This window comes from Mizuhopecten yessoensis, unplaced genomic scaffold (assembly GCF_002113885.1).
Source record: "Mizuhopecten yessoensis strain PY_sf001 unplaced genomic scaffold, ASM211388v2 scaffold10525, whole genome shotgun sequence".
Classification (NCBI taxonomy): domain Eukaryota; kingdom Metazoa; phylum Mollusca; class Bivalvia; order Pectinida; family Pectinidae; genus Mizuhopecten; species Mizuhopecten yessoensis.
The window spans coordinates 176,611-189,702 of record NW_018408590.1 but is presented as its reverse complement, the minus strand read 5'-3'; the positions used below and the strand labels follow the sequence as shown (position 1 = coordinate 189,702).

Here is a 13,092-nt window from a genome sequence, read left to right as displayed (position 1 = left end):
TTGTACCAGCACGACTACAGGCAGCCTGATCGTACCTGTAGTTATTGGCAACACGCTGTTTTATAATAAACCATTTTTCTGATCGATCAACCTAATTAAGACGTTTGCGCACTGAGATTATCCTGGCCGACTTAAGGTGTCTCTTTATAGTACAGGTCATCTGACAGATTATTCCAACAATTATTGTATAAAGAGTTGCCCTTTTTATAACGCGATCATATGTAATAACAATTTTAGTTAAAACATGATCGACGATGTCGAAGTGGATATTGACTTCAGGCGCCTCTTTACAGTACAGATCACACAGGACATCAAACAAGACGGTCTCGACAGGCGCCTCTTTACAGTACAGATCACACAGGACATCAAACAAGACGGTCTCGACAGGCGCCTCTTTACAGTACAGATCACACAGGACATCAAACAAGACAGTCTCGACAGGCGCCTCTTTACAGTACAGATCACACAGGACATCAAACAAGACGGTCTCCAGAACCCAACCAACATATGTCGAGCTTAAAATTGAATCGTTTCAAATATAGGACCCAAACAATGATCAGAAATATAGGACCCAAACAATGATCAGAATTAATTGACCCAAACAATGATCAGAATTAATTGACCCAAACAATGATCAGAATTAATTGACCCAAACAATGATCAGAATTAATTGAAAATATTGTTTTTCACCTTTCGCCAAACGAATTTATTTATATATCTAAACAAGCCTATCCCTCAATAATCGCTTTTGTGAACAAGGATACTCATCTCGATGACAATATGCATGGATAGGTCCTAGACTGACTTGTCTTTAACACTGATTTAGTCAACATGTATGGCTAGGTCCTAGACTGACTTGTCCTTAACACTGATTTAGTCAACATGTATGGCTAGGTTCTAGACTGACTTGTCATTAACACTGAGGTAGTCAACATGTATGGCCAGGTTCTAGACTGACTTGTTCTTAACACTGATTTAGTCAACATGTATGGCTAGGTCCTCGACTGACTTGCCTTTAACACTGATTTAGTCAACATGTATGGCTAGGTTCTAGAATGACTTGTCCTTAACACTGATTTAGTCAACATGTATGGCTAGGTCATAGACTGACTTGTCCTTAACACTGATTTAGTCAACATGTATGGCTAGGCCATAGACTAACTTGTCCTTAACACTGAGTTGGTCAACATGTATGGCCAGGTTCTAGACTGACTTGTCCTTAACACTGAGTAAGTTAACATGTATGGCTAGGTTCTAGACTGAACTGTCCTTAACACTGAGTTAGTCAACATGTATGGCTAGGCCATAGACTGACTTGTCCTTAACACTGAGTAAGTCAACATGTATGGCTAGGTTCTAGGCTGACTTGTCAGTAACACTGATTTAGTCAACATGTATGGCCAGGTTCTAGACTAACTTGTCCTTAACACTGATTTAGTCAACATGTATGGCTAGGTTCTAGACTGACTTGTTCTTAACACTGAGTTAGTCAACATGTATGGCTAGGTTCTGGACTGACTTGTCCTTAACACTGAGTTAGTCAACATGTATGGCTAGGCCCTAGACTGACTTGTCCTTAACACTGATTTAGTCAACATGTATGGCTAGGCCATAGACTGACTTGTCTTTAACACTGATTAAGTCAACATGTATGGCCAGGTTCTAGACTGACTTGTCCTTAACACTGAGTTAGTCACCATGTATGGCTAGGTCATAGACTGACTTGTCCTTAACACTGATTTAGTAAACATGTATGGCTAGGTCCTAGACTGACTTGTCCTTAACACTGATTTAGTCAACATGTATGGCTAGGTTCTAGACTGACTTGTCCTTAACACTGAGTAAGTCAACATGTATGGCTAGGCCCTAGACTGACTTGTCTTTAACACTAATTTAGTCAACATGTATGGCTAGGTCCTAGACTGACTTGTCCTTAACACTGATTTAGTCAACATGTAAGGCTAGGTCCTAGACTGACTTGTCATTAACACTGATTTAGTCAACATGCCTTATTTTTTCACTTGCATGATATATTGGTGACGTCACAAGTCTAGCTGAACTTTAAGTGAAAGGTTGATATATATGTAGATGGATGGCAAAGGATTATTTGAATTCTCGAACAGTAGAGTTGCTGGTTGGCAAGGTAACAGATTATATATGTTGTAATTAGATACGATAAATGCAGTGAAACGCTCGTCAATATCTGGATAAACACTGCCGTGTATTGATGATCCTGTGCTCTAGGGGTCCTCATCCTCCTCTCCTTGTGTCCTCCTCCTCCTTCTCTTCCTGTGTCCTCCTCCTCATCTCCCTGTGTCCTCCTCCTCTCCCTGTGTCCTCCTCCTCCTCTCCCTGTGTCCTCCTCCTCCTTTCCCTGTGTCCTCCTCCTCCTTTTCCTGTGTCCTCCTCCTCCTTTTCCTGTGTCCTCCTCCTCCTCTCCCTGTGTTCTCCTCCTCCTCTCCCTGTGTCCTCCTCCTCCTCCCCCTGTGTCCTCCTCCTCCTTTCCCTGTGTCCTCCTACTCATCTCCCTGTGTCCTCCGCCTCTCCCTGTGCTCTCCTCCTCTCCCTGTGTCCTCCTCCTCTCCCTGTGTCCTCCTACTCATCTCCCTGTGTCCTCCGCCTCTCCCTGTGCTCTCCTCCTCTCCCTGTGTCCTCCTCCTCTCCCTGTGTCCACCTCCTCCTCTCCCTGTGTCCTCCTCCTCCTCCTCTCCCTGTGTCCTCCTCCTCTTCTCCCTGTGTCCTCCTCCTCCTCTCCCTGCCTCCTCCTCCTCTCCCTGTGTCCTCCTCCTCTCCCTGTGGCCTCCTCCTCCTCTCCCTGTGGCCTCCTCCTCCTCTCCCTGTGGCCTCCTCCTCCTCTCCCTTTGTCCTCCTCCTCCTCTCCCTGTGTCCTCCTACTCCTCTCCCTGTGTCCTCCTCCTCTCCCTGTGTCCACCTCCTCCTCTCCCTGTGTCCTCCTCCTCCTCCCCCTGTGTCCTCCTCCTCCTCCCCCTGTGTCCTCCTCCTCCTTTCCCTGTGTCCTCTCCTCCTCTCCCTGTGTCCTCCTCCTCCTCCTTCTCTCCCTGTGTCCTCCTCCTCCTCTCGATGTGTCCTATTCCTCCTCTCCCTATGTCCTCTCCTCCTCCTCCTCTCCCTGTGTCCTCCTACTCATCTCCCTGTGTCCTCCTACTCATCTCCCAGTGTCCTCCTCCTCTCCCTGTGTCCTCCTCCTCCTCTCCATGTGTCCTCCTCCTCTCCCTGTGTCCTCCTCCTCCTCCTCTCCCTGTGTCCTCCTCCTCCTCCTCTCCCGGTGTCCTTCTCCTCCTCTCCCTGTGTCCTTCTCCTCCTCTCCCGGTGTCCTCCTCCTCTCCCAGTGTCCTCCTCTTCCTCTTCCTTTGTCCTCCTCCTCCTCCTCCTCCTCTCCATTTGTCCTCCTCCTCCTCCTCTCCCTGTGTCCTCCTCCCCCTATCCCTGTGTCTTCCTCCTCCTCTCCCTGTGTCCTCCTCCTCCTCTTCCTCCTCTCCATGTGTCCTCCTCCTCCTCCTTCTCTCCCTGTGTCCTCCTCCTCTCCCTGTGTCCTCCTCCTCTCCATGTGTCCTCCTCCTCCTCCTCTCCATGTGTCCTCCTCCTCCTCTCCTTGTGTCCTTCTTTTCCTCTCCCTGTGTCCTCCTTTTCCTCTCCCTATGTCCTCCTCCTCCTCTTCCTCCTCTCCATGTGTCCTCCCCCTCCTCCTCCTCTCCCTGTGTCCTCCTTTTCCTCGCCCTATGTCCTCCTCCTCCTCTTCCTCCTCTCCATGTGTCCTCCTCCTCCTCTTCCTGTGTCCTCCTCCTCTCCATGTGTCCTCCTCCTCCTCCTCCTCTCCCTGTGTCCTCCTCCTCCTCTCCATGTGTCCTCCTCCTCCTCTTCCTGTGTCCTCCTCCTCTCCATGTGTCCTCCTCCTCCTCTCCTTGTGTCCTTTTTTTCCTCTCCCTGTGTCCTCCGTTTTCCCTCCCTGTGTCCTCCTTTTACTCTCCCTATGTCCTCCTCCTTCTCTTCCTCCTCTCCATGTGTCCTCCTCCTCTCCCTCTGTCCTCCTCCTCCTCTCCATGTGTCCTCCTCCACCTCTCCCTGTTTCCTCCTCCTCCTCTCCATGCGTCCTCCTCCTCCTCTTCCTCCTCGCCATGTGTCCACCTCCTCCTCCTCCTCTCCATGTGTCCTCCTCCTCTCCCTCTGTCCTCCTCCTCCTCTCCATGTGCCCTCCTCCTCCTCCTTCTCTCCCTGTGCCCTCCTCCTCCTCTCCCCCTGTCCTCCTCCTCCTCTCCTTGTGTCCTTTTTTTCCTCTCCCTGTGTCCTCCTACTCCTCTCCCTGTGTCCTCCTTTGCCTCTCCCTGTGTCCTCCTTCTCCTCTCCCTGTGTCCTCATTTTTCTCTCCCTGTGTCCTCCTCCTCCTATCCCTGTGTCCTCCTCCTCTTCATGTGTCCGCCTCCTCCTCCTTCTCTCCCTATGTCCTCCTCCTTCTCTTCCTCCTCTCCATGTGTCCTCCTCCGCCTCTCCCTGTGTCCTCCTTTGCCTCTCCCTATGTCCTCCTCCTTCTCTTCCTCCTCTCCATGTGTCCTCCTCCGCCTCTCCCTGTGTCCTCCTACTCATCTCCCTGTGTCCTCCTACTCATCTCCCTGTGTCCTCCTACTCCTCTCCCTGTGTCCTCATTTTTCTCTCCCTGTGTCCTCCTTTGCCTCTCCCTGTGTCCTCCTTCTCCTCTCCCTGTGTCCTCATTTTTCTCTCCCTGTGTCCTCCTTCTCCTCTCCCTGTGTCCTCCGTTTTCCCTCCCTGTGTCCTCCTTTTACTCTCCCTATGTCCTCCTCCTCCTCTTCCTGTTTCCTCCTCCTCTCCCTCTGTCCTCCTCCTCCTCTCCTTGTGTCCTTTTTTTCCTCTCCCTGTGTCCTTCTCCTCCTCTTCCTGTGTCCTCCTCCTCCCCATGTGTCCTCCTCCTCCTCCTTTCCCTGTGTCCTCCTACTCCTCTCCCTGTGTCCTCATTTTTCTCTCCCTGTGTCCTCCTTTGCCTCTCCCTGTGTCCTCCTTTTCCTCTCCCTGTGTCCTCCTCCTCCTCCTCCTCCTGTGTATATACAAGTCCTTGTAATCGACTGAACACTACATTAAAGGAAACTGACCTCTGTATATATGGCTTATTTGGACAAAGTCAAATTTACTATCAAAACATGAAAAAGAGAGACAGATAAATATAACATAGATAACGTAGGTAATGTTTTCGAGATCACATATTCTCAATACAAGAACAAACGCCAAACAAAGGGAAATCGTCCAAAAAGCAAACAAGGGCTCATCATAAGATTCAAGGGAAGATCCTGTATACATGATACAAGGGCGATAATCCATAAATGATACAAAGTGACACCGTCCTTAATAGATGAGGGGGGGGGGGGGGGGGGGATTCATAAATGATATTAAAGCAGATCACCCGTACACAATACAACAAGAGGCCCACTGGGCCTGCATTGCATTGCTCACCTGGTATTAATCTCACACTTGTAACTTTAAAAGATATCTAAAAAGGTAAAATATCAGTATGCATGACTTTAAGTCATTCAAAGAACCTGTTAAAAGATTTTAAAACGTTTGACCCCTGTGACCTTAAAATAGAGCAAGGTCATTACGTTGAACAAACCTTATAGCCCTTCATCTCCGAATGCAACTTGCCAAATATCACCACTCTTTACCTTTTGTTTATCAAGATTAGCTCATTTAAAGGTTAATCTTCAAATTATAAGCAGTATATATTTGAAATGTATGTCTTTCTGTATGGAAAGGGGCTTTTATAGGCAATGCCTGTACCCAATCCTATTGTTAATTAAAACAATAATGTTGCGTTAAATTTAGAAATTCTTTTATTTGGCAATTCACAATTTTCCGTTGACCTTAACTCAAACATATTTAGATCTGTGCAAAACTTTATTAAATCCAGCAAGAGATTTTGAGTTCGAATTGTAATAACAATTGTATATATTTATTGTCATTATTGTAATGTCATTTCAAATGTATATTGGGAGAAGGCGTTGATAAGTTGTTATAACTTGTGCCTAATCCCTTGTCTAATTTTGGCAATAAATATGTTTAAACTAGACTGTGGCATACCACCTCAGACAGACGGGAAACTGTCAACCGAGGATACGTGGGTCGTTAACAAAAGGGGTGTGGCTTGAGATCTAAAAAAGTGAAGAACAGAAGTGGGAAGAATACACACAAAATTAAATTGATGCTACATTTGTTACAAACACCTGTTACATCTAACAAACCTGACAATACATTATCTTTTTTGACATTTGTATTTTGAAATAGGGTTAGATTTCCTTTTCCTACATCATCATTTACCAACCCATGAACGGGTCCGGAACAGTAGTAATGTGTGTGAGAGGTTGTTGTATGTATGGTTTTGGATGGTGGGTTTTTTTCCCAGTCGCAGGAAACAATTTCCCTGACAATGTTACTATAATGAGCCTTAACTGCAAAGGCCTCCGTGATCTTGGAAAACGTAGAGATGAATTTAACTAATTGGGATAAAAAATACTCGCTGTACTATCTTCAGGACACTCATTTTATTGAAACTGACGAAAAAATAATAAGAGCTCAATGGGGTTATGAATGTTTGTTAAGCCATGGAAGCGGAGTAAGTAAATAACATCTTTTCATACAAAATGATTTCTTCAGTTACTAATAAAGATTGGAATGATTTCACAGTCAATTCAGAAATACAGAATAAATTTAAAATAACAATATTTACGGTCTTAATAGGGACAATCTGAACTTCTATAAGCGCCTTAAACAACAAATATCAGAAGTAGAAGAAGAATTATCATTGGTACATGACTTTAACTTGGATTGTTGGAATTATGTTTCCAGAAATCAAACCCAAGCCAGTGAAGAGTTCAAAAATATCATTAATAAATTTGACCTCCTGGATCCATGGCGCATCAAACAATCCACAATTAAACGGTATACATGGTTTAAGAAAATTCCTATAGAGAAATCAAGACTAGACTTTTTACTTACATCAGCTGAGCTCTTAAATGATAAAGGTAAAACTAGTATCACCCCTGTCTATACAACGGACCACTCGGTCATAACTCTTCAACTAAACCCTTTTTTTAAAAAACAGGACAAACAAATACACAGCCCCGATTAACCAACCAAGATAACATGTCAAATAATGGCCCTTCTACCTTTCAAGCCATCATTGATGGTCAATTATTTTCGAAATGATTTTGCTAAATATTAGGTCTATGACCATACCATATTGAGCGGCTAAAAACGAAACAATAAGGAAATATTTAATAAACTTGAAAATATAATTAAAGTAACAAAAGACATTTTTATAGGTAATATATACCCAAATTACCCATTGGAAGACATTTTAACAGGTTTGAAATCTGAATTTACAAAAACAAGCAACCCTGAACGGTTCAGACCATCTAGACCAATATGCAAAATACTCTGGATTAAAACAAACGCTGAAAAAACAAAGTGCATTTGGATAGGCAGCAAGTAAAATAGTGACGATAGAATATGTGCAGATAAAAATCTCTGCTGGTCTAATGAACCTTTTACATAGGTGTGAATAACATTTAGTGTAACCTTTCAGAATTATAGACCTTAATTGTAACGACAAGTTGTGAGAAATCAAATTTCTGATGCACTCCTAAGTCCTATAGATAAAATTACATTTGTTGAAACCATTTTACTGTCCAAGTTAACACACGTTTTTATCAATATACCAAACTCTAAGAAGGAAATAATGAAAGAAATAGAACCCCTCTGTTTTAACTTTGTATGAAGTGGTAAAACAGATAAAATTTCCAGAAGTCAACTGGTCAAAAGATACAAAGAAGGTGGCCTTAACACGATACAAATAGATGCATTTGCTACATAGATGATAATTTCCTGGATTCAGAGACTAATGAGAGGTGATAATCTGTGTACTTTCACTTTGGAGAAAACTCGTAAAGAACCTAAACATTCTTAAATAATACATGGTCCAGAATTATTTTTAAACAAAAGGTAAATCCATCAAAAGTTTGTTCTGGAAGGAAGTACAGTATTAAATGATCTCTATTCCTTTGCCACTTTCCGTCCTAAAGAAGACCGTTTTTCTCTCATTTCCCTGTGTGTAAGATAGAGCTGTCCAGTGTAAGAAAGAGATGTAGGAAATTTCTATATTATCATCCTTTGTGGTTTAATAATAATATAGGAATTGATCACAATTCAGTCTACGTTAATCAATGGTCAAATAAAGGTATACATTTGGTTTAGGACTTGTGTACTGAACGCGAAGAATTCATCATAAATTATGACGATTTTTGTGAGAAATTCTCTTTTACACCACCCGTAACAAAATTGCATGGCCCAAGAAATGCCAATTTGTCTCAATGGCCATTTCTAAGAAATCACAGTTTCCCCATTGTATTCCCACATTATCCAACTTATATCTATAACATACTGACAAATAAACAAAGGGGTATCTCTACATATGAGTTATCTATTAAACGGTTAACAATTTACATAACATACAAAGAAAAATGGTCTTTTGATCTTGATATACATCAAGATAACTCTTGGTGGCAAAAGATAAACTTAGGAATGTTCAAGTTAACCTCTGATACTAAAATAAGATGGTTCCAATATAGAATTATACATAGACATACATATACATACGATCAGACAAATTATTGCCGAAGTGAACTCTACTGAACTCTACCGCTGATATCTCTGTCACTACTGCTGACATTAAATTTGATGGGGGAACCATAATATTGACAAAGCTCTCACCAACAACCCAGGACGAGTTGCGCAATATCATTATCACCTCGCAATCGAAGTCCTGTGAGCTTGATCCACTGCCTACAGACCTATTAAAGTAATGTCTTAAAGCACTGCTTCCGTTGATTGTCTCAATCATGAACAAATCATTGGCTGAGTCAAAGGTTCCATTGTGTTTCAAGAAGGAACATGTTAGACCATTGTTGAAGAAGCCTGTAATGGACAAGGAGGAGTTGAAGAACTACCGCCCAGTTTCAAATCTGCCTTTGCTGTCTAAGATCTTGGAGAAGGTTGTGTCCCGGCGTTTAGAGGTTCATCCCCATGCAAACAGACTCTATGACAACCTGCGATCGGCCTACCGCATGGAACACTCTACTGAGACGGCCCTCCTACGTGTACTTAATGACATAGCTTCTGCATTGGATAGCAAGTGCAGAGCGGTGCTTGTCATGCTGGATTTGTCACCTGCATTTGACGTCATCGACCATGACATACTTTATAAACGTCTGGAGTACTCTTATGGAGTGACTGATACCGCACAATGATGGATACAGACTTATCTGAGTGAACGATGACAGTGTGTTGCCATCGGATCTACCACCTCACATGACGAAATACTAGATTTCGGGGTTCATCAAGGGTCGGTGTTAGGACCACGAAACTATTGCCTGTACTCCAATCCGATCGGAGAGATCTGTCGTCGCCATAGCCTTCGCTATCATTGCTATACTGATGCCACACAAATTTACATGGTCATAAAACCACAGCACAGTTGGGATACAATTCAAAATCTGGAAGCTTGTCTGACAGATATCAGTACCTGGATGAACGCCAACATGCTCTAATCGTCTTTTCCCCAAAGTGTCAGCAAACAATGGCTCTTCAGCTCGGTGGTCGGTGCCAGAACTATTGAGACTGTCCTAGCTGTTAAAAACCTAGGGATATACTTTGATAGTTCACTAAACATGGAGAAACAAGTGACCGCTATTGCCAAACCCTGTTACTACCAGATCAGGAACATCAGCTGTATCCGGAAGTTTAACTGCAGATGCATGCAAGATTTTTGTGCATTCACTTGTTACCTCTCGATTGGATTATGGTAACGCCATGCTCTGTGGTATATCTGACAAACTAACTAGTCATCTGCAGAGGGTCAATATAGGTCAAGGTAATCGATTTGAACAACTTGGTAGCCGTTCATCCTAGCATGTTTCTGACTAAATATCTACATCCTGGGCATTTTGGTTATTCAGAGGAAGCTGTTTAAAAGTTTAAACCTATTTGACACCTGTGACATTTACTATGAGTGAAGGTCATTCATTTAAACAAACATGGTAGCTCTTCATCCTAACCCACTACTGGCCAAACATCATCACCCTGGGCATTTTGGTTATTCGTGAGAATTGTTTAAAGTTTTTAACATCCTCCTGTTACCCTCCCAACCCTCTTATTGTATACAAACCCAGACATCTTCCTCTGTTACCCTCCCAACCCTCTTATTGTATACAAACCCAGACAAACTCCTCTGTTACCCTCCCTATCATCTTATTGTATACAAACCCAGACATCCTCCTCCTGTTACCCTCCCTATCATCTTATTGCATACAAACCCAGACATCCTGCTCTGTTACCCTCCCTATCATCTTATTGTATACAAACCCAGACATCCTCCTCTGTTACCCTTCCTACCATCTTATCGTATACAATCCCAGTCATCCTCCTATGTTACCCTCCCTACCCTCTTATTGTATACAAACCCAGACATCCTCTGTTACCCTCCCTACCCTCTTATTGTATACAAACCCAGACATCCTCCTCTGTTACCCTCCCAACCCTCTTATTGCATACAAACCCAGACATACTCCTCTGTTACTCTCCCTACCCTCTTATTGTATACAAACCCAGACATCCTTCTGTTACCCTCCCTATCATCTTATTGTATACAAACCCAGACATCCTCTGTTACCCTTCCTAACCTCTTATTGTATACAAACCGAGACATACTCCTCTGTTACCCTCCCAACCCTCTTATTGTATACAAACCCAGACATACTCCTCTGTTACCCTCCCAACCCTCTTATTGCATACAAACCCAGACATCTTCCTCTGTTACCCTCCCAACCCTCTTATTGTATACAAACTCAGACAAACTCCTCTGTTACCCTTCCTACCCTCTTATTGTATACAAACCCAGGCCTACTCCTCTGTTACCCTCCCAACCCTCTTATTGTATACAAACCCAGACATACTCCTTTGTTACCCTCCCAACCCTCTTATTGTATACAAACCCAGACCTACTCCTCTGTTACCCTCCCTATCATCTTATTGCATACAAACCCAGACATCCTCCTCTGTTACCCACCCTGTCATCTTATTGTATACAAAACCTGACATCCTCCTCTGTTACCCTCCCAACCCTCTTATTGTATACAAACCGAGACGTCCTTCTGTTACCCTCCCTATCATCTTATTGTATACAAACCGAGACATACCCCTCTGTTACCCTCCCTACCCTCTTATTGTATACAAACCCAGACAACTTCCTCTGTTACCCTCCCAACCCTCTTATTGTATACAAACCGAGACATACCCCTTTGTTACCCTCCCTACCCTCTTATTGTATACAAACCCTGTCATCCTCTTTTTACCGTCCCTACCCTCTTATTGTATACAAACCCAGACATCCGCCTCTGTTACCCTCCCGACCCTCTTATTGTATACAAACCCATACATCCTCTCTTCCATAGCTATTGTCCTCCCTACCTCTTATTGTATACAAACCCAGACATCCGCCTCTGTTTCCCTCCCGACCCTCTTATTGTATACAAACCCAGACATCCGCCTCTGTTACCCTCCCGCCCCTCTTATTGTATACAAACCCAGACATCCGCCTCTGTTACCCTCCCGCCCCTCTTACTGTATACAAACCCAGACATCCTCTCTTCCATAGCTATTGTTCTCCCTACCCTTTACTGTGTACTTGTTAGAAACTGTTGAAATTCTTGATTCCCCACTCTCCAACACTGACCTGTACTACGCTCCTCACCTGCGCATGTGCCTCCCATTTATATATCATTTCCCCGTTGCACCCCAGTGGTTTCCAATCGAGCCGTGAAACAGTAACCCCATCCTCCTCTGTTGTATCTCAAGACTTTAGTGACAAATGAACAAGTCGATTTTGTAATCACCAGTCCTACCACATGCTCTCCTTAAGTCCCCTCCTACCTGAACATATCGGCGATATCTGTTTCTTGTTGAGTATTCCACGCTGTACTGTGCTTTTCACTCTTTTCACTCATTGAAAATGTCTTGATTATGACCATTTTGTCTTTTGTAGGTATTTTCTTTTGATACGTTGCCATAGAAGTGTTTTAAATCACTACGTGCCTGCCCTGGCCTTTACCTCTCTGATAACATTATATCCCGACCCGGTCGGCCTTCCCAATTCAAACGAACACAAGTGAATTAGTCTGATTGTAATACGAATGCTCAATCCGAGTAATGCACGTGCGTGTCAGGGAATGGCCTACTCGTGATTGACAGATCGTGACTGTTAGGATGTATTTCCAACTAAAAAATGTACTCATTGATATAATTCAAGATGGCGGAAATTCGTTTGTGTTTGAATTGACCTGATCGTGTTTGTATGACGTAAATATTTTGTGTAAGGAGTTAATTCCTTAAGGGTAAAATTATCGACAATTGCCACATACGGTCTTATACGTCTGATGTTGTCACAGCAGAACGCTCGCCTAACGACTTCTGTAGCCTGTTGTGCCGTTGGGGTATACAGCTTTGGATTTTATTAATTTTATATTGTAACAGCTCCGTTATATCGAAGTCTTTTCGTTTTAAACAACCCTCAAGACATCCATTTGATGTATGTATAATGAGTATACTGTCACAAACTGAGGTTTACTGGCTACACGAACCAGGAACAGTAACACGGATTACTGCAACAGATTAATCGCAGTCGCAATATACCAGTGCTAATCTCAAAACATAGAAGGGTTATTCTCAAAACACATCAGATTTATCCTCAAAGCACAGTACGGCTATCCTCAAAACACAGAGATTTATCCTTAAAGCACAGTTGGGCTATCCAGATATTTATCTTCAAAGCACCGTTGGGCTATCCTCAAAACACAGAGATTTATCCTTAAAGCACATTTGGACTATCCAGAGATTTATCCTCAAAGCACAGTTGGGCTATCCTCAAAACACAGAGATTTATCCTCAAAGCACAGTTGGGCTATCCTCAAAACACGATGGGGTCATCATCAAAACAAATGGTTATCACAATTCAAA

At 43.4% G+C, this 13,092-nt stretch overlaps 1 protein-coding gene across 4 annotated transcripts in view; it reads right to left on the bottom strand.

Moving 5' to 3' along the window:
• Positions 1-13,092, bottom strand: part of LOC110460948 (MAP kinase phosphatase with leucine-rich repeats protein 2-like) — a 52,969-nt gene that overhangs the window by 20,511 nt on the left and 19,366 nt on the right. Inside the window, exon 1 of one of the 4 annotated variants that reach the window (XM_021514175.1) lies at positions 12,010-12,292. The exons of 1 other annotated variant lie outside the window; for it this stretch is intronic. In XM_021514175.1, coding sequence (XP_021369850.1) covers positions 12,010-12,146 — 137 coding nt within the window. In that variant the 5' untranslated portion in view covers positions 12,147-12,292. Of the gene's footprint in view, positions 1-8,830; positions 8,900-11,812; positions 11,870-12,009; positions 12,293-13,092 lie in introns of those variants that run through there. 2 more of the 4 variants (XM_021514178.1, XM_021514179.1) reach the window with 2 other exon arrangements.